This window comes from Sturnus vulgaris, chromosome 6 (assembly GCF_052056855.1).
Source record: "Sturnus vulgaris isolate bStuVul1 chromosome 6, bStuVul1.hap1, whole genome shotgun sequence".
In the NCBI taxonomy this organism is placed as follows: domain Eukaryota; kingdom Metazoa; phylum Chordata; class Aves; order Passeriformes; family Sturnidae; genus Sturnus; species Sturnus vulgaris.
Window position 1 is genome coordinate 15767639 of NC_142248.1, and position 21011 is coordinate 15788649.

Below are 21011 nucleotides of genomic sequence, written 5' to 3' on the forward strand. Positions count from 1 at the left end.
GGAAAGAAATGTGTTCATTTACTCCTGTTGCAGTTGTCAAGCTTACAGAGTACAAACTCAATCCAGCAAATCCCATATGGGGGTTACAGTTTATGGCAGATTTAAAACAAAGGAAATAAGAACTGTCCACAGAGGAATAAAAATGAGGTGGAATTGTGTTTGGCAGACAGCTTCTTTAGTAATTGTCTTCTTGGCTCTTCCACTCTGCTTTAAATATTTTTGAGCGTTATAAGCTAAATATCCAACCAACCAATAATAAAAAAAGGACTAAACCAGCCAATAACCAGACCTAATGGCTCAAGAGAGAAATGGAGCTGCCAAAAATTCTCAAGAGAGCATGCAAAAGTAAGTAAAAGTGCTCAAGAACTGTGTGGCTGGCAAAAGTATTGTGTGTGCTTTCAAGAAAACCACATAGATTGTGCATGCATTCCAGATACTTTGAGAGATAAATTAATTATATTCCTCCAGATGTAGGAGAGTACAAAACATTTGTCTTTATCAAAAGGATTTTTTTGCCAAATAAAGCATTTTAATACCTGATGAACAACATACAGAAAAATTCTTCACTCACCACCAAAACACCACAATTCTAAAATGAAAAGACATCTATTTAAGAGTGCAACAATATTACAAATAACCTAGTACAGAAAATACAGGAGGATACAGTCTCTAATAGAGACAACAAAGTGAATTTAATGAGACAATGCGATTACTGTTATTTGAATTTGGCGCCCTCTCTGAAGTTAAGGCTTCTAGTCCTGATAACAATGGCAGTCTTCAATGATTTCTGCACAGCCATGGGGTAAGAGTAAGTAACTCTGTGGAAAGAGTTCACCTCATATTTTGAAGAAATAATCTTACCTAGAGAGCATGCCCAGAGGTGTAACATTAAGTGATCCCATCAGCATTGCCAGGGCCATCCCCGGGGCTTCTCGCTCTATTACTTCTTTAGTGGCCTGCAACCAAAGATTAAATAGCAAACTGAGTGAACAAGTGTAAGGATAAGAAAAAAATGAAACCAGATAAAAATTGGGTAGGAATAGCTCCTCATTTTTTTCTGGCAAGAAATGTTGTTGCTAAGTTTTCAACTGAAATACGCTATAGAATTTTCTCTCAGCTGTGTAAAATATGGAAAGATAAGGAGTTGGGATGAAGGACTGTTAGCAGCACTGTGAAGGTTCCTATAGAATGTTATAAAAGTCAGGACCCTATAAATATAAAAAGTGTTAACCAACACCACAGAAATAACAACTGCCTCGAACAGAAAGGAAAAACTGGTTGAGAATAAGCAAAAAAAGGACCCAATGTAACTGCCTTCTCTTCCTCATCAACCTTGTGCATTTTCCTGTTGAGATTTTCCCAGGCATGAGAAGGATGAATCAGTCTGTGTAGAAGACAGAAAAAAAAAATTTGCAAAGGGAAGCCCATGTAGCAGGCAGGCAGGAAAATAGTAAAATGGTAATGATAATGGCCAGAGGCTGAGGCCTTCCCTTTTGATTATGTCAGCAAAACAGCAGTTCCAAACAGGCTGGTGGCTTTTATTCATAAGCAGTCCATACGCAGTGGGCATTGAGAAGTCTGGAAGCAGAGTCTGAAAATTCTTGTCTTTTTAGTCCTTTTCCCAAACAGGGAATCAGATGGAAAATCATGCACAACCTTCTGTCCTTACTCCTAACACAAATTTTCTCAAATGCACAATCTGTCCAGTCTCCCAACACCTAAGTTAGGACACAACTTAAAAACAGGTTACAGTCCTATCCTCTCTTCATTTCCCCCACAGTAGCTGCTGTTTAGTGGATCACATTGCTTCATGCTCTGAAACAAGATTCTTATTCAGCATAACTAAATTGGTAGCAATGGCCATAAAACTGTGAAATCCATGGCATAACATACGGCCAAACTATAATGCTTTGATGATACAACTATCAAAATTGAAATTGAAAAAAAAATCTTAAATACAAGGACACCCTGAATAAGCTGAATTTTCTTCACACTTTGACATAGAATAAAAAATGAGGCAAATTATTTTGTGGGAAAGATCCAATTATAAAGCACATATGTGTATTTTTGTAAGCCATTAGTTTACAAATAGAAAATTAAAGTCCTAGAGAAGGAAAATGACAGAATTAACTCATCGGCGTCCCTAAAAGAAGGACGCTTACATGTAGGGGCACTTACATGAAGCAATAAATAAAACAGAAAAAGAAAAGCAAATCCATCAAGAGTACAGATATTCAAATGGCCATATTCTCAAACATGGTCACTAGCTTTTGACATTTTTTAAAGGAATATCAGAATATTAATTAATTAGAAAATAGTATCAGTGTTAGAAGACATAAGGTATTGCTACCATGTAAACCTTTGAGTACTTTATTAATAAGCAAACTTGTTATGTGCTCAGTTATGGGAAGCTGGAACTTTGGTTTTTATAAAAACCAAGCAATTTTAATTTAGTAACTGACACTACAGTCTCCTGTATTTCAAGTATAGCATGTTGGTATTTGCATCTGTCATCCTCTACAAAGAAACAGAAAAGTCATAGAAATACAACCCAGTGACTGCGTTTATACAGAGAAAATAAGAAGTGAGCTTGGAATGATGTAGACAAAAATAAAACTCCTCCATGGAGAGAGATTACCTTAAGATACTTGCTGAGGTATGAAATCATCAATCACATTAAAAATTCTTAAGACATCCATAGACCTGATGATTTTTATAATATAGAAGATAAAGGCATTGCAATGGTGAAGAGACACTTTGCTGACTATGAAAAGGTTAGTGAAACATAGAATTCTCTGTGTGTGCATACATAGCAAGTCTGCATCTATGCCTTTTCATTTCAGTTAATACCATGCTTCAAAGCTATTCAAAACTGTTTTTAAATATAAAGTGCATTTTGAGATTTATTTTCTGCCCTTGAGCACAGTGACACTTTGAAGATATCATTAGTTAAAATTCTAAGCAGTCTTCAAAGGTAGTACAAGATGCAAGACGGTCCATAAACAACAATCTTGCAGCTCAGGGAGTCCTTCAATGAAATTCAAGTCCATTCTCCAACTTCAGAAGAAAAATGACCTTCACAAAATGTCACTGCTAGCAGGCAATGTGATTATTAAAAATGTATAGACTAAGCAACAAAATCTGAAAGGGCATAAAGTCCAAGCATCAGTATGATCCTCAACACAAGTTTCTAAAAATAGTTGTTTCAAAATATATATGCTTATATTTATTACTGCAGATGGACCTCTACAAAGGGAAACGTTTCATTTTTTCATGTTTGCATCTGACTGGATGGATGGAACCAAAAAAAGCTGCTGCTAAGTAAACCACTGTTACAGGGACGTCTGCTCTTGGAATTAGCCACTGTATAGTCCACTTTCGGGATGTCCTCAAAGAACTTTCCGTGTGCCCTGAACAGGAATTGAAATTGCCATCACACTGGGAAGCTATACATATACATCACACTCTAAATTAGCTATTTCACCTAACAATGGACCAAAGTGTTTGTGGCCAGGTTTTCTCATACTTCAGTGTTTTTTGTTTGAAGTAAGGATGAAAGACAGATGTCAAATTTAGGTTTTCATCTGTGTCCAGTTCAGGAGTTAACTGTTGGGTACCAAGACATGCCTCCACGGAAACCATTAAGGAATTAGTGATTCAGCACCTTCACATTTTACCAGTACTGTAGCAAGGCTGAATTAAGACTGTTCAACCTTGTTTCGTGGGCAATTTTTTTGTTGGTTGTCTCACCACCAGCCAGCTGTGGTCTGCTGCAGGGGGCCATAGTGTTGGCACAGAATGAATCACAAATCAAGGCTGTTGCCCTCGGCTCTCTTACAACAGCAGGGATGACACTGTTGGGCAGATGCAGGAAAAAATGATGGTACTTCGTTCAGAGCTGTCACACTGATGCCTTAATCAGGACTGAAGCTTTACACTGATTCTCAAACCTCAGGCTGACCTACTCAGGTAGGTGGAAAATACTGGAGCAAAACTGCATAAAACACTAAAATGACATCAGAAAGTGTCCCCAGCTCCTGACAGATAAGTTGGTGCAAAGAAAGGAGCATATAAGAGGGAGGTAAAAGAGAGGACTTCCACAGAAAAAAGAGTACTTGAAAGTAAAAGCCAGAGTTCAGGAAAATGACAGAAATGCAGAAAGTCCAGCTTGGAGGTTGCAAAAAAAGGCAAGGTTTGTAGTTCAGAGAGGAGAAGGGAATGTGGGGAGAAGGAAGCTAAAGTGGAAAGGTAGAATTGCAGGAAATTCAAGCAGTAGAATTGTCAGAAAGGGAGAAATGAGAATAGCATGAGGGCAAGTGAATGAAGTGAGTGGGATGGAAAACAGTGGGGAGGTTGGAACTTGAGGATCTTTAAGTTCCCTTCAAGCCCAAACCATTCTATGGTTCTATAAAGAAAGCTGCCCAAGGCAGTCTGGACAGAAAATAGATGAGGAAGAAACTCAGGAGAAGCAAAAAGGGAAGACAAGACATGACAGAAGTGTCAGGGTGTGGGGGAGCCACGGGGAGAGACAATGGGATTGAAATAAAATGCTAGTTTCTACTCCAAAGAGGAGAAGTAGGGACAAACAATTTAATTATATAGGATTTACTAACAACATCTATGAGAGTAGTACCTCTTATATTTCATTGCTATATGAATAAATGCAAGTGATTTTAAAGCACATTTTTGATTGTTTACAAAGTGCCTTTTTATTGGAGTTAGGGCATTATGTTCCCAAACCAACTGGTATATTTTTAGATATCTTTGACGTAGTTGCAGTTGCTTAACAGATGGCTCACTGCCAATTGGTTTCACAGAGTTCTCTGCTGCTTCACTGCCTTTCTTTGCCTCCACATAAATTGTTAGCTCAGTTTCTAACCTGTGGAAGCCCTCCCAGGCAGTTTTTGGAGGATATACCTAATGCAGACTGATTTAATTAATAGACCTAGGACTACTCTTCTGTTCAGAAATTCCTTATCTTTGTCTTTCAGGTATTAAGTATAGCAAAATTTGACCTCAATAGTAAATAACGACCTGAGACAGTTCATATACTCTTCAGCTGGTTTTAGGCAGTAATATAGTTTTACTTCTTCAACTTAAATGCAAATATGAGACTCAGAAATCATAATAAATTCAATTAAATTGAGATGACAGAGCCTGTCTCTGTGGAAAATATTATTTCTGTTGAACAAGTTAAAATCTATGACTTTGCACAGTATATAATAGAGCTATAGATGCAAATTAATGGACAAATTTGTAGATAATTTATATTTAACAGACTAAAGCATTAGCATCAATAAGATTTAATTACCTACTTGAGCTTTCCACTGAAAGCTAAAATCTTGGAAGGGCTTTACCAAAGAAATACCTATAAAACCTCTGCAACTGAGCTCACAGACCACAGAAGAGCAGAGAAAAACTAGAGACACAGATCAGTCAAATATGCAACAAAAAGGTCAGTCACGTCTGTCACCCAGTTGTGTAAGAAGTGTGTACTTCAGGAATAAAAAGTACATCTCTCAGCCTGGAGATGAGATGCCTTCTTCAAAGTTATTCAGAATATCTCTGCTGAGACAACACACGTGCCAGTAATTTTTATTCACAAATCAGCTATTTCAGCTTATTGTCTACTTCCCTATTCTTATCTTGCAGGGAGAAAATAGAGCTTACATGGAGCTAGACTGATTAGAGCTTCCCACCAAAAAACCCTTATCTATTTCTTCTACATAAACACTAAGAAATACAGGTTTCAGCAGTTGTTTCTTTCAATACATTGGAAAGTTGTTTGGATACGGATTTTGAATTCATCTCAGTTTCACCATTATGCTATCTTTCCTTGAATTCTTCCTATTCTTTGTCACCAATAACCTGTATGGTGATATTCAGTGTCTTTATTTTATGGATGTAAGGCATGACAAGACTTGTGGTCTTCTATGTTTTCCAAAATCAAATTTCTTTGGCTAATTGCTCAGTTATCAAAACAACCAAAAGAAAGTAGGTTTATAAAAATACAAGGCTAAAGTGAGCAGCAGTTGCTGTGTTTGGGCTCACAGGATGACTGGCAGTGACTAGGCAGACATGGGGCCAGTGCTGACCCTGATGCATGTGTTTGTTCCTTCTCATGAAGTAACCATCCAGCTTCTGCCAATTTTACTGTACAGTAAGAAACTCATACTGAGACTGGTGAGTCTCCATTATGATGTCCTTGTTGGAAATTTTGGATGTTAAACACAGCTATCTATGTCATGTACACACAGACACTTACTAAGAGTCCTCGCAGACTTTTGTAGATTTTTTTTTTACATAAAACAAAGCACATCTAATCCTATTAGAGTGTCTTACCCTAGTGCCTTTCCCTCTTATAAATTATAAGCTTGATACATACTTTTCTGCTAATTGACCTGATTCCAGTTTTTTTTCTTTTTCTTCTCCCAACTCAAATCTACAAACAGCCAAAGGTGAATGGAACCCTGATTAATGTAACTCAAACTCAACTCCACAAACTGGTGTATCTGCACACACCAATAACACATTTCCACCGACAATAATTTTGCAGCGCCAGAATGCTGCTTGCACATCTGCAGTGATTCTGCTGCCACCCAGAACCTAAACATCACAGAATGACCCTACAAAATTTATCAGTGCGAGAAATAAAAATCTCACAGCAGTAACTACAGTTAGATTAAACACAGACTCTGTTTTCTCTATTTCTACCCATACCCATGATTCCCTCTGCCTGCAAATTGCCTCTGAATTCTCTCACTCCTTCCACTGGGACGCATCACACCATTTATTGCAGCCTAATGCCTAAGTGCCAGAAGCTAATTCAGTGTCTGCCTTCTTTATAAACCAGAATCAGCGAATGAGTCTGTCAGAACACTTCCACTGTGTAGATGACCATAAAAAGCAAGTAGCAAATAGAGACAAAATTCTGACAAAACTCAATGATTTGTGCATGACCAAGCCATGAATATATTTAATTCTCAGTTGTTGGACCCCAATGATAATTACTTTTGTAAACAAAAAAATTATCATCATCATCAAATAAAGTGTATATTAGTTAATAAAAATCTTTGTGTTCATTGTAGCTTTCCTTAAAAGTCCTTTTTTTTTTAACCGAAATCAAACTCATTAAAGTATTTACTTAATAACACTCAGTTTCTTTTTTACTTACAGCTTGCAAAACATTTGGGGGAAGATGCTTCCCATTTTATACATTATAAAGAAGTTGAAAATTTAAACTAAATATACTAGAAAAAACAGCACTGTGGAATTTGTAAATTATTCTTCCATTTCTGCAGATCTAGATCTAAAGTTTTAGCTAAACATGATTGCATATGATTTATATAAACTTCCTAGATCAGTGATTTGCTTGCCTTATTTGTGTAATTGAAGTGTTAATGAAATTGATGCATCTGGGCATCCAACCATGTACATTTTCTAAATATCACTTCTAATATATATTGTGGTAATAATACTTTTTTATTCCTGATTGCTAAACAAAGTTCTAAGATCTTAAATGTGTATAAAATTATTACGCCATAAAAAACAATGTTAATTTTATGATGCTGCCTGCCCCCATACATTGCCATAAACCCACTAGAACAATCCTTTTTAGTAGCTGCTAAACAAAGACGACCCTAGATGCTTTTCTGCACTGTAAGGAATGAATTCAGGCTGTACAAAGTCAGACAGAGCCCACCAGATGCAGTACATGACAGCAGTCTAAAGGGGTGTGCTAAGCCAGTGTGAAAAGGCAATGGTGGGGAGGTCAGGAGGAGCTTGGTAAAACAACAGCTGGAAACAAGCCCCTGCACTTGGTACAAGGAAAGGTCAGGTGCCTGCTTCCTCTTTCAGGCCTCTTTCTATGTGCAAACTGCTCTGTTTCCCACTGCAACTCTACTTTGTGCAAGAACAAATCCCTTTCTGTTCAGCAATAATAGTACAGCTGAAGACTTCCTGGTAAAGACAGTAAAACCATTCTCCTAATACAAAAACACTGTTAAAATGTTATCTGTTAATAATTACTATTATTTTAAGCTTTTCCTCAGTTATTTCAAACTGCTTTCTATTAATATAAAATAGGAAATCCAGCCCAACATTTAAATAGTTCTCTAAAATTTTAAGAAAAGGAACATGAGAAGTGAAAAATTTTGTTCTCTGAAAAACAGACTCATGCAGCACAAATGAGAGAAATAAGCACGGGTATCTACACTATGCCAAAAAGAATTCTACATTACTGAAGAGACAATAATGAGCATTAACTAATGGAATAACAACTAGGGAGTACTGTCTCAGAAAAATATACCCCAGACAGTGTTTCTGGTTATGTGTACTATCTTCTAGACTATTTATCTATACCAAAGTGGAGTCAGGCTGCAGTCAGCTTAATTTCAAAATTAGTGCCAAACTTAGATTCTTCTGTATGGGGAGAATGGGTGTATTTGTGGTTTGGGGAAGTATACTAAGCAATGAAGTCTAGAACTATATAAGAGAAAAAAACCTGTAACTTTTGCTTTGTTGTGGCACTAATATCATGGGAAAAGAGGAGGCACTATTTCTTAGAGACCCTCATAGGGACACACGAAGAATGAGGCCACCAAGGTACAAATGTACACTGCTTTCTCTTAAGAACTTGTGCAGTGTCTGGAGCAGTGAAAGAACCAAAAGTTTTTATTGCAATTTCACTTCTATAAATATATAATTTTGCAATGCTTTAGCTCTAGCACACTGGCTACTGAAACTGAGACGTGCAACTCTTTTCGTTTGAGGATCTTGTCTGATGTTTCCTAAAGTTTGCTACCTTTTGCAAGAACAAATATGGCATATGAAATATTTGCACTTCTGAAACTTGAGTCAAATTCTTCCACAGGTTAAGCAGCTCCCCCAAACAGCTTCAGATCTCTAATCATCAATGTCGAAGATTTAATAAAAAACAACCTTTTCCAAAATACGCCTTCTGCACTACAAAAAACGGACTAATAAGTAAAAATTTTTCAAGAATACACCATAGCAACACAAGAACTACAAAAAAACAACTTTCTCTTAAGATTCTCTTACACAGTATCTTTACTCTCTAAGTAAATGACGAAGTATCTCTAACAACAACAACTTTAAAGTACTTTTTCCATAACCTAAAAATTTATAGAAATTATTCTTTTGTGACATCCAGTGATACAGTTCAAGTGTTCAGAGTCTGAACAGTTCTCAGTTTTGGCACATGCAAATGACACTTTCATTAGAATTGAACAAATGAATAGATTTTGAAAGCCAAAGTGACCTACTGTGCATTCTGTCAAATCATTTCCTATGTAGGACTATTAAACTTCTGGCACAAATCACATTTCTTACCTCCAAGATTCTTGTGGAAACAAGTGAATGAAAAGTTTTCTCAAACAGAAGATGAAAAGTATTTTGTTGAGACTGCTGTGGCACAGAGCACTAAAGTGGAAGACATTAGAATTCCTAATCTATACTGAATGAGGAATATTAAATATATCAAGTTTACCTTTTCCTCTGGAATTTTATTTTACTACTTAATTAATGGCTTACAGTATTTTATTGTATATTATTTAATTATTTTTATATTTAATTATATATATCTAAAAAACTTCCAGTATAGAATATCTTCTCTCTATTACACGAAGATGTTTACATATTTCCAAAACATCAGTTTCTTTCAGTTTTAGAAGATGTTAAAATATCTTTCATGCACTAGGTAAAACCAGTTGAATCATCTGTTGACACTACTCAGCTGTGACAGAGCAATGATTTCACATTTATTACAACTTTGCATTGTATAGACAAATTCTGCCAGTTTATTTCCCAGCTGCACAACCCAGTTTTGAAACCCTCAGGGTTCCTATAGCATATGCACTTTTCCATTAATACAGATATAGCAACACAGGTATATAAGCGCCTCCCATTCTCTTCTGCTGTGCTTGAAGCAGCAGACCATGTTGTGCAGAAAAATCTTTTTGCTTTTTAATAAAATGCCCTCTGTGTCCAAACTTTTTCAGCAAACTGATTTTTGCACTAGCAGTGTGTGAGTGGATCACTGAGAAAAGGCAGCAGCTTTTAAGAAATGACAAGGCAAAAGAGATTCTTGGACAGGCACAGTGAACAATTTAGTTCTTGCTCTGTGTACTCAGGACTCTTACACTGAATGCTAAGCATCTCACAACCACAGCAAATGTGCTCATGCTAAAGGTACAGGAAACTACACATCATACCTCTAGGCACACTAACTCAAGTAAAAAATCAGACAGTATTTCTGTATAAATTATATGGGTGATGCAATACTATAATTCAGATTAACACAGGAATCAAATAGCACCCAAGGTTAGCTGCCCCACACTTTGTATCTGATGAAACAAATTACAATAATCATCTTTTTTTAAAAGAAAATATAACAATAAAAATAAACACAGAAAATATTTCTGGGGAGAATATTAGACTGTCTAAAAGGTGTAAAATCTATTGGGAAAATCCCACAGTTCTAGCCAGACTGAAAAATTCATCTTTTTTAACCTTAAAGTCAAAAGAAAATTCTACATTCTCTTGTCTACAAAGAATGATGATTTAACAGCAGCTTCTCATTAAGATTCTGCAGGAAATAAAATCCCAAGGAGACAAACACATCTAAGAGAATTTTGTGCCCTTCTCTATTCTTTTTCTAGGAATACCAATGCTGACCAGCAGAAATCAGTAAAATGGATGAATTGTACAAGAGTTTGAAAAACACCATAGCGTTAAGCCTTGTTGTTCATGGATTAATTCAGTATACCACTGGACACCTAAGCATCATTCAGTTTTAAAGGAAGAACTGGTCATCTTATAGTAGGAAGTGACAATAACCCAGTAATTTTTCACTCTTGAAAAGCGAGTTGCAGGCCAAAAATTCAGCCAAAATTAAAGGTGCAATGTGTAGGTTTCATTCAGTTTTGAAATCTGCAACTTGAATGTGATGATGATGAGTTCACTTTGAATGAGTGATGTATGTGATTACCACACAACACAAAATAAAGCTTATTTACTACTCAGTCTATCTGCAAAAAGCTTGCAAGAAAAGAGCCTAATAAAGGTGTACAAATGTTTCTTGAAAGCAAACAATGAAGGTGAAAAAGATAGACTACCGTTGCTATGATGTTCCCTGAGAGCAATAAAGGCCAAATCAAACAAAAGCTTAGGTGCAGTCTCAGATAAAATTTCCAAGTAATTACATAAATCTGACTTCATTAAACTCCCAAATGAAGCGAAAGAAGCTCCAGCAAGTCACAGAATATTCTGAGTTGGGAGGGACCTTTCAAAGGCCATTTAAGTCCAACCTCCCCTGCAAAAAGCAAGGATATCTTCAACTAGACCAAGCTGTTCAGAGCCCCATTGAACCTGACCTTGAACACTTCCAGGGATGGGGCATCCATAGCTCATCTGTGCAGGCTGTGCTACTGCCTCACCAGCCTCACAGTCAGGAATTTCTTCCTAATATCTAAACCGACCCTCCTTCCTTTTAAAATAATTTCTCCTTGTCTATCACATCAGGCCCTGCTAAAAGGTTTGGTCCCATCTTTTTCATAGTCCCCCCTTTAAGTCCTGAAAGAATGCAATAGGGCCTCCCTGGAGCCTTCTCTTCTCCAGGCTGAATCTAAAACCTGTCTGGGCAGAACAGCAGCAAAACGCACAGGGGGAACAATTCTGCAGCAGGCACTGATTCATTACTTTGCACATCCACCTGTAGGAATAAAAGCCAGGAGAGATGCTGTGAGATGTGTGAGAAGGGATTAATGTGGGCATGCTGGCCCATGCTAGGGGTGTGAAACTCTGCCTTTATATACACACGGCTGTCCCCCCACCATTTATGGAGCCAGCAACAGGATATTTGACTACAATACCACCTCCATTTCTTCCCAAAGTATAAATTTTGCATTTGAAATTCTCTTTTGCAGAAGATGAGAACAATTCTCTGCAGACAAGTCACCAGGCTTGCTCCTCTCTTCCTTGCCAGAGCTGGGATGCCTGTGTAAGATTTGTGCCTCTCCCTGCCTTGGACATCACCTGTGAAGAACTGTACACAGCGCTGTATGCTTACACTTTGTAGATCTAGTGCATTTATTACAGTCAATCTAACAAGAATGTGTAACATGCTGCTCTCATGAACTACACTATCTGTGAACCTGTGCTCATGAAAGCTCTTACTGAACGTGACCAGACTTAAAGTGCCAAATTGGTTGCAGACAGAGAGCAAGCTGACAGCACCCACACCCTCTTGATCTCCAGGGAACAGCTGGGAAGCAAGGGATGGATTTGCTGTCAAATTTCTATACTCGAAATCAACACTGTCTCCTTGTTTTTCCAACAAAAGCTATTGGCCAACTAAGTAAAGAGGTAACAGCAGAGAGACGCTGGAACTTACAAATTGTTATGTGAATTATAACAGCAAAAGCCTTTGTCAGTGATGACAAGCAGGAACCAAAAGGCATGTATGTTCTTTAGCACAACATGTATCATTCAAAGCATTCTTGTCTAAAATTAACCAAATAAATTTTTCAATGTGAACCCAGAAGCAACATGCAGACATAATAAAATACGAATTCCAAGTTGATAGGAGTCACTGTCAGACACATTTTTAAAAGAGTGGAAAACTTCAACTGAAAGTGAAAGCAGTGATTAAATGGCTCAAGGGAATGAAACACCTGGAAATCCCAAGGTAGAAAAATAATTATATATCTCTCCTTCTTTTTGAGTGTAGAAGACCTATATTAGTTAGGAATTTGTTTTCTTTCTGGAAACAACTGAAGAAATTAGTTGCTTAGAGACTGCAATGCTGCTATCATCAGAAAGGATACCTTTAAAAAACAGAGAAGAATAAAGAAAGTGAACTGTAAAAAAATTAATGGAAATTTAAAGGTGCATTGAAGCAAAGAGAATACACAGCAAACATACTCTCCTGACAAATAATTTGCAAGATTTAGATATTTTAGTTCAGGAAATAACTATGAGAACTGTAATAGGGATTTTTTAATCAGAGATAACAAGGAAGGAAAAGAGTCTAAAAAGAGGAATAAAACAGAGATAAAATTGGGCTGATAACAGGAAATTTACTTATTCTGGAAAGGGAAACTCTGTGAGCTGGAAAGACTTGTACTGTTCATGACTGTTTCAAAAGCTAATTTTTGGTAGAAAATCAGCATAGGATAGGCTATAAAAATACCTTCAACACTCTCCCCCTCCCTAAAAATAACAAGGATAAAAGACTAAAAAAAACCTCCCCAAAACCCCCTGCAAAAAAAAAAAAAGTTGTATATCACTGTTACAGTGATTTAATAGAGAAAATATTACTTCTAGGGCTTTGTGTGCAAATTTTTCTTTAACCAAATGTTGACTCATTTATAAGGTAAAACCTAAAATTTATTCTTTCAACTTACCACAGCTTCTTTTAGAACTAATTTGAATATTTGCATCATAACTTTACCACTTCAGGCAGAAAACTGATTTAACTTGATATATTACAGTGAAACTGCCTAAGACAGCACTGCATCAGTTCTGTTGTAGGTATAATTTTCAGCCAAGAAAATTCCATACATTCAAGAAAAAGCTTAGTGTTTATTTTCCTCCAGCTTCTGCTGCTTTTCTGCATTTAAAATTTACGTAACTTGAATATTATTTGAAAAAATCTCCACACATTTGAGGCAATATTAATTTAAAAAAACCTATATTAAAAATAACTAAAATGATACCTGAACAAATTACTTATGTTTCTTGGGATAAGAAGCGAGTTCCAGCAGTATCCTGCAGCCCCACAGTGCTACAGTGAATATTCCTCCTCCCTCCCAGCTTCTCAAACAACAGCCTAGGGAAGCATCAAAGTAACACTGGGAGTTAAAGCTTGGAGAAAGAGATTTGCCACTGAGACCTGTTCTTGTCACCACACCCTTCAACAACATGAAGCTGGTGGGAAGTGAGAGACTGACAGCCTACCATCTTTAAGAGTTCGTGAAGTTGTGAAAAAAAAAATACGCCTGGAAAATCAAGGGAGGGCTGGAAATGCTGAGAAGAGAGAGGACAGGAGAGCCTAGGAGATGGTTAAGGACTAAAATATAAGTGGACACTCACACCCTCCATTCCTTGGAGCAAAATCCAAGTAAACTGGTTTCTAGGCATTAAAGTGAAAACTGGGAGAAGGGTCCTACTAACTCTTCCTCTGAGCATTGTCAGCTGCCCTGGGAGCCACCCTCCACAGCAGCAAGCTGCTCTTGAGGCCATGGGAACAAGATGCTCTCTCACAGTGTCCTTCTCTCATCCCACAGCTGGTTCCACACTGGTGAAAGCTGCTACTGACTCAAGGGATGCTGCCCTGCCTCTATGCTTAGACATAATTTCACATATTTAAGGCACCTTTGAAGATAGCAAAAGCAGTATTAATGTATCTGAAGAGATTAAAAGAACACTACATCAATTTATTTAAATATAGTAAGAATTTACTGGGAAATGATGACAGGATTATGACAGAATTATTTTCTCCAGCTCCTAGTTGTTACTGGATTCAAAAACACAATTAAACCCAACAACACTAATAATAAGTTAAAAACTGTGGCAGAGCTAGGAAAAGATGTCAAATGAGTTGAATTAAAATAAGAGCAGGACATCCTGCCTCTTATTCTAAGATGTGACAATGATTTATTCCCTTACTATGGACCTTACAGATGTAGTCAAATCCTTGTTCTTAATCTGTAGATTTCTGTAAACTGGCAATTAACCATTCTCGCAGTACAGAAAGAGTAGGAAGCAGCAATTAGGACACATTTCAGTTTGGTAATACTGTACTGATCCAGTGGTTTATTTGGATTAGCTGCAACCCTGTGTTTTAAATAAAGAGACCTGTAAAATGTCTTATTTAGCTTCTTTAATCCACTGTGTTTAATGAACACAGCCTTACATTCAAACCTTAATCTTTCTGAGTCTGAGCAACAGATTGTTTTATCATCCTGTTATTACCTACCTTCCATGGATTCTGAGACACCTTTATTAGGGTTATATTTTATTAGGTATTAGGGTTATAGTACTTAATTACTACCAAATTTAATACTCAATACAGTATAATTTATTAATACACCTATCGAATAAAGTGATGGAAGCAAAGAATAAACGCAGTTCAGTTTAGTTTGGGTTTGGTTTCTTTTTGCATAAGATGGGAAGGGTTTTGAGTAGTTCTATGAAAAAGCTGAATGCTGGTACTGAGATCAGTTTTTGGCTGGTATGTTAAACTGAATCAGACCATGAAGGAGCCAGACAATAGATTTTCCCCATTCCTTACAATTCTTCTTAATCTTTTCAGACTGGTGCATATTTAGAAATAAAATCTAGGCAGATGGGTAGGACAATATGATAGAAATGCCAGGCATAAAAGCAAGTGGATAGGACGGCAAAAGAGCAAGTATCAGTGAGTAAGCAGACTCAAAGAGCAGCAAGGGGACACTGTAGTCAAGGATCAGGTGAAAAGGCATGAGGAAAATGCCAAACATTCAGCAAGTCGCTAAAGCAGTACCAAACATTCAGCAGGTGTGCCAAGCAGCAGAAGAGCAATCCCACAAAGTCAGCAGATGCACTCAGCAGGGAGGCAATGCCAGGCACTTGGAGCAGGAGACAGGGCAGCAGGAGGCCAATGCCCGTGTACAGCCCGACTGAAAGGACAATAAGGAGGCGACACATGCTGGCCCACAGATGGACAGGGCAGTAGGCAGTCACTTTCAAGCAATTAGCTGGTCAAGAGGCAATGCCAGACAGTCAGGCAAAGGGCCAAGATTTCAGGAGGACAACGCCACACAGCCAGCAGGTAGAGAGAATATAAGACAGTAGTGAATGCCAGGCAGTCCCCAGACAAGGCAGAAAAAGACCAAAGCCCACCAACAATCATATGCAACTGTTGGCAAGAGCAAAACATAAGCCTGCCAAATGACTGACAGGGTAGCAGGGTGGCAGTGCTTTTTCAACAACTCAGGATACCATGAGTGAAACAGTCCCAAGAGTCTAGATGCTCACCCTTTGGTAATATCATTTGATCAGAGTGAACCATGAAAATCCACAGGAGAATAGCACACAAATGGAAACAGCAAATGAGTCTGACCCTAGCACTTGGGGAGGCCATGGGACCTTCCTATAAAACAAAAATATGAGAATCCACAAGAAAATCAAACAAATGGGAAAAATGTGTCTAAAAACCGTTTCTGATGATGACTTAAAAAGCAAAAAAATACTAGCAAAGAATTAGTCTGGAAATGATTGGGTGGGATTGAAGATGTTGCTTACCCCTCTCTGGAGCCCACATAATGGGAATGTTGGGAATTTCTGCAGCAGAAAAACAGAAGAGAAAAGGGATTTCTGACTCCCAGTTCAAGGAAAGCATGTCAATTTAGGACTGGGTAATCTTTTTGGGCAAAAAGTAAGAATTCAACTGAATCTTTGCCCATCCCCAGATACATGCCTTTATGGAGGTTTGTGAAAAATTTAAGAAGCCCACATCACTTTCATCTCATGACCTCCCACCCTTGTTCCCCAAAACCACACTTACCTCTAGCACCTCTAGTATAAGAGGGGAAAGGGGTTGGTCTTGTGAGCTCATTCCCATATCCACTGCAAAATGGCTTGTGAAGTTGAACAGGAGTACCCATTAGCCACTGCCGGCCATTTGTGAGATAAACGGAAATCATCATTAACTGTTACTCATTTTTAGTGTAGGTTGGTGTTTGAATTTGGCTTAGGCACACCCACACTCTAATGAAAAGAATTAGTCTTATGAATCTTGTGGGGTGACCCTCTTCTAAGTGTCAAACTTATCAGCACCTATTTGTTACCTGGAATGTCCTCTTCCCTTTAACTTAAGCATTTTGCTATTTAACACGATTGGTGTTTTAAACAAATTAAATTCCTTCAGAAATCTTAGCTGCTGCTTTATTTCAGAAACATGCAAGGAACTCTGAAATGTGAGAACTGAGAAAATTCCAACACTAATAAAGTTCAATAATTTAACTCATCTGTCATTTAAATAATGAGACTTTTTATTCAGTATCTACCTAGAAACTAAAAGAATCAACCAAGAAGCAAACTTCGCTATTTCTGTCTACTTTGAAGTCCACATTGCGTGTGCACTTATCTACCTGCACATTAACTTCTTATTGTCAACACTAAAAAGCTACACTCCACTTTGACAAGGCAGTAATATGACACAAGAAGTCACTCTTCCCCCTTCAAACTGTAGAGGACCTTAGATAATACAAAGAAAACATTAGCTTTGCTGTGCCCTTGCTGAATTAGGATTTGGAAAGGTTGCAGAAGAATCCGTATGAACTTGCCATGCACTCATATGCAACAAAGTTTTTAAAGAATACAGTAGTGATAGGCTAAGCTGATGGAACTTAATTTATACTGATCTCTGGGTATCAACCACTCATTCTTCTTCTAGCAAGGCACAAGAATAACAGAGGTTAACAGAACTTCAAGTTTAGAACTTTGCGTCATAGAATAAGAATTTCTTCTGTACCCAAACTTTCCCATATTGAACACTACTATTTGGACTTAGAACAAAATGGCAAATAATTTAGGCAGCAAAGAAGACCAAGAGACTTCCATAATATGATTAGCAATGGCATAAACCAGCCAGGAAGTGCAAACACTGGCTGAACCAGAGATACCAGAGTAGAAGGTACTAAGGGGCACGCATTGGCAGTTTTATAATATCCTGTGATTTTGTGGCCAGCAGAAACTACAATTAGCTGCACCACATCAAGAACAAAATTGCTGTCACCTTCTCTCTGAAGGGAGATCTTTCAAGCTTAATGAAAATGAACTATGACAAACTGATCTCAGCATACCAAAAGAAAATGCTTGTTTGTGGACGAAAATAGGGACTTCTAAAATCCACTGACAGTTTAAATGGCAACAATAAATAACAGTAGGTTATGCACCTCACTGTTAATTTAGATATTCTGATGACAGAGTAACTGGGAAAAGAATATATGCATGAAAGGACAAGAAACGAAAATATAGTCAAATAAAGGTTAAAAAGTTACTATTTTTTAGTCCATAACTGATAAGATTTTCATGCCTAAGCGTGACAATAGTCACTTTGGTTTTCTATTTTGGTACTTATACTGAGTCAACATTTTGCTAAAGCTTCACTGCTCCATGTGGTAGCAATTAGCAAAAGCAGGAGAAGGACTAGTTATAATCCTAAGAATAACTCCTGAAGCCAGCTGCTTTCCAAGACTCTTCTAGTTTCTTTCCACTTAGTGGCTGGAAAAGCTCCTACACAGCAGGGAAGAAGTAAATGAGAAATTCTCTATTCTTTAGTAAGTATTAGTTTAAATGATCAACTATTTTAATAATGAGTCATTTTGCTATTCTGGTGTGCTAATATCAAAAGGACTAACTCACTCAATTTTTCATACATCTTAAATCCAAACTAGGATTTGCCCTCTTGTTATCATGTCTTTAAGCTACCTTCACAGAGAAGTCTTCCTAACACATCTATATTACTTTTTGTTAATTTTCCCTGTATTTAGCTTATACTAAATTCTTTGTAATAGACCATGACCAGAAAAAAAAGACACATTAAGGGTAAAAATTGCAGGCCTGACAATGTTTTCAAGATTATTTTGCTTTAACTTGATGTTTAATTTTGTTCAGTTTCCTATTATCTTCTCCAAAGTGATGCTTTAATGGAAACTATTTTTAGAAATGCTTAAGAGGAAAAACAATTCCAAAAGTTCCAAACCGAAAATTTCATTATGCAGAAGTTCTATGGCAGGCCTATTTTTCTTCCCCAGTTACAGAAAGGACTGTAAGATATATTCACTGTTATGGCTACACTGCTAATATGAGACAAGCCAGTTTATTTAAACTAATAGAGAAATGTCTACAGCTGTGGGCTCTACAGTGAAAACACAGCTAAAAGACATCAGTAAAACCAAGAGGAGGAAAACCCTTCTCTTTACTCCATTAAAAAAGCACACCATAATCATATTGTTCATCTGGGTGTACTTTTGGATGTACTGGGTTCACTCACACAGGAACCATTTGTCCACTCTCAGGACATGCCAGCCTTCTTCCAACTGCCATTCCTAAATTACCTAGGAAAAAACCCTTTAATTTCAAAATTTAAGAACAAAAAGTTGAGATCTCCTGGCTCATTATTGTGGCTTTGTTTCTCATTTCATGAAACATTCAAATTCCTTACTGCTGTTTTATTATTCTTTTCAGCAGAGCTTGCAAATATTTCCTACATGTTTGAAAGTAAAAAAATACAGCTTCTATTTGCTATTTAAGAGTATTAAGGACACCTAAAAAAATAAAGCAAATAAAAACTGATCCTCAAATGAGCAAAAATAACCAAAGGCTTAATAGGAATTCTATTAGCATTACCTTTATGATGTGATGGTCAGACAACTTTACACAGAAGGTTAATACATTAGTTAAGTAATTAAAAAAATACTTGCCCCAGCATTCTCAGCCAATATTATCAGGGTTTTACATTTTCAAAAAAGAGACAAAAGCAATTAATGTAGTCCTTTTGAATTCAGGAAATAAAATCGTTTCATTATTATTTTCAGGATCCATTTCAAAACTATCTTCTGATTCAAACTATGTTCTTATCTAACACATACAGAATACAAGGCTATAAGTGCAGGATGATTAATTTAACATCATCCATGATTTCTGCAAGAAGTACAAGATAACTTGAGCTTTAGAAGACATTTATCTCGCTAGCCAACACTTTTGAATTAAAATGCAGAATACAGCTCTTTAGGGAATTTTCTTGTGTGAGTAATCTCTTAAACAAACAAACCAACCCAAATACATAAAGCCTTTCATTACAATGATTTTATTAGATTTTTCTGGCTCAAGCTTTCTACCACCAGCTATTTTTACAATTCTCTTTAGTAGGTTAATATACAAAGTATATTAACCTACTTTGGTACCATACAAAGCCTTTAGTATTGTACATTATTTCCCAATGAAAGTACAGGCAAAACCAAAGTTATTTCTCAGTGTTCTTTATGATAAACTAAACAGACTGAGTTGTGTAACTCTCACAAAAAGTGTCTCTCCTTGCTTTTGTATTTTTTTAACGTATTTATTCATATTTATTTTTTTCTATATCCACTGTGACAGCTGAAACTTTTTAAAAGGAATGGCAATAAAAATATGCAGCTTTGCATTTTAGACACATCTACCCCATATGCAGACAAGTACTGTTTGCATTTGTTTGATGGTCTTATTTTTTTGAGTAACCTCTAATAGTTGAGTAAACGGAGCTGAAATGGGATCTCCTTTCTTGCCCCTCGCATTTCTCACTAAAGGTGTCTGAGCAGCTTGCAGGTGTTTCCATGCAGTGACTGCAGTGGATGATAGCAAAACCAAACCCTTCAGTGATGACAGCGTGCTACCAAGCTTCCCTGAGAAACTGAGAAGAGAAGAGAAGAGAAGAGAAGAGAAGAGAAGAGAAGAGAAGAGAAGAGAAGAGAAGAGAAGAGAAGAGAAGAGAAGAGGCTCTTTAGCCCTTTGTAAGTCAGCTAAAATCAGAGTGGAATTTCTCAAGACACAGGTACTTCTGTAAACTGACAGTGTGCTGTGTGGTGCAAATCATTTGTGTATTGCTGCTTCTCAAAGAAACTGGTAATAGATGTTTAGTGAAAGGTGTTCTGCAACTAAACATTTCAATTCTGCTATAACAATGTACCTTCCCAAGAGAGATTAAAAATCTAAATATATAATTTTAAACTGAAGTATTATGGCACATAAATATATTTGAATTTTATAACATCAAATACAGCATATCAAATAATACATTTTATTGAAAAATTAAAGCACACTCGATAAAGACATAACTATATAAGATAGGAGCTGCCAGGAGGACTGCCAGGAAGAAAAAGGGAATGGTACAGAATTGCTGAGAAACTTCTAAAAGAGTAGCACAGAGTTTGGAAGGAGTCTTTCACAGAGAAATCTGCTCCATT

General features: G+C 37.0%; 1 protein-coding gene across 45 annotated transcripts in view; it reads right to left on the bottom strand.

Annotated features, from left to right (window-relative positions):
- Window positions 1-21011, bottom strand: part of GPHN (gephyrin) — a 272981-nt gene that overhangs the window by 104580 nt on the left and 147390 nt on the right. For 24 of the 45 annotated variants that reach the window (XM_088167168.1, XM_088167159.1, XM_088167160.1 and 21 more), the window contains exons 5-6: window positions 16306-16344; window positions 862-956 (exon numbers count right to left, since the gene is read on the bottom strand). In XM_088167168.1, coding sequence (XP_088023294.1) covers window positions 862-956; window positions 16306-16344 — 134 coding nt within the window. The remainder of the gene's footprint in view (window positions 1-861; window positions 957-16305; window positions 16345-21011) is intronic. The other 21 variants (XM_014869451.2, XM_088167164.1, XM_088167166.1 and 18 more) reach the window with 1 other exon arrangement.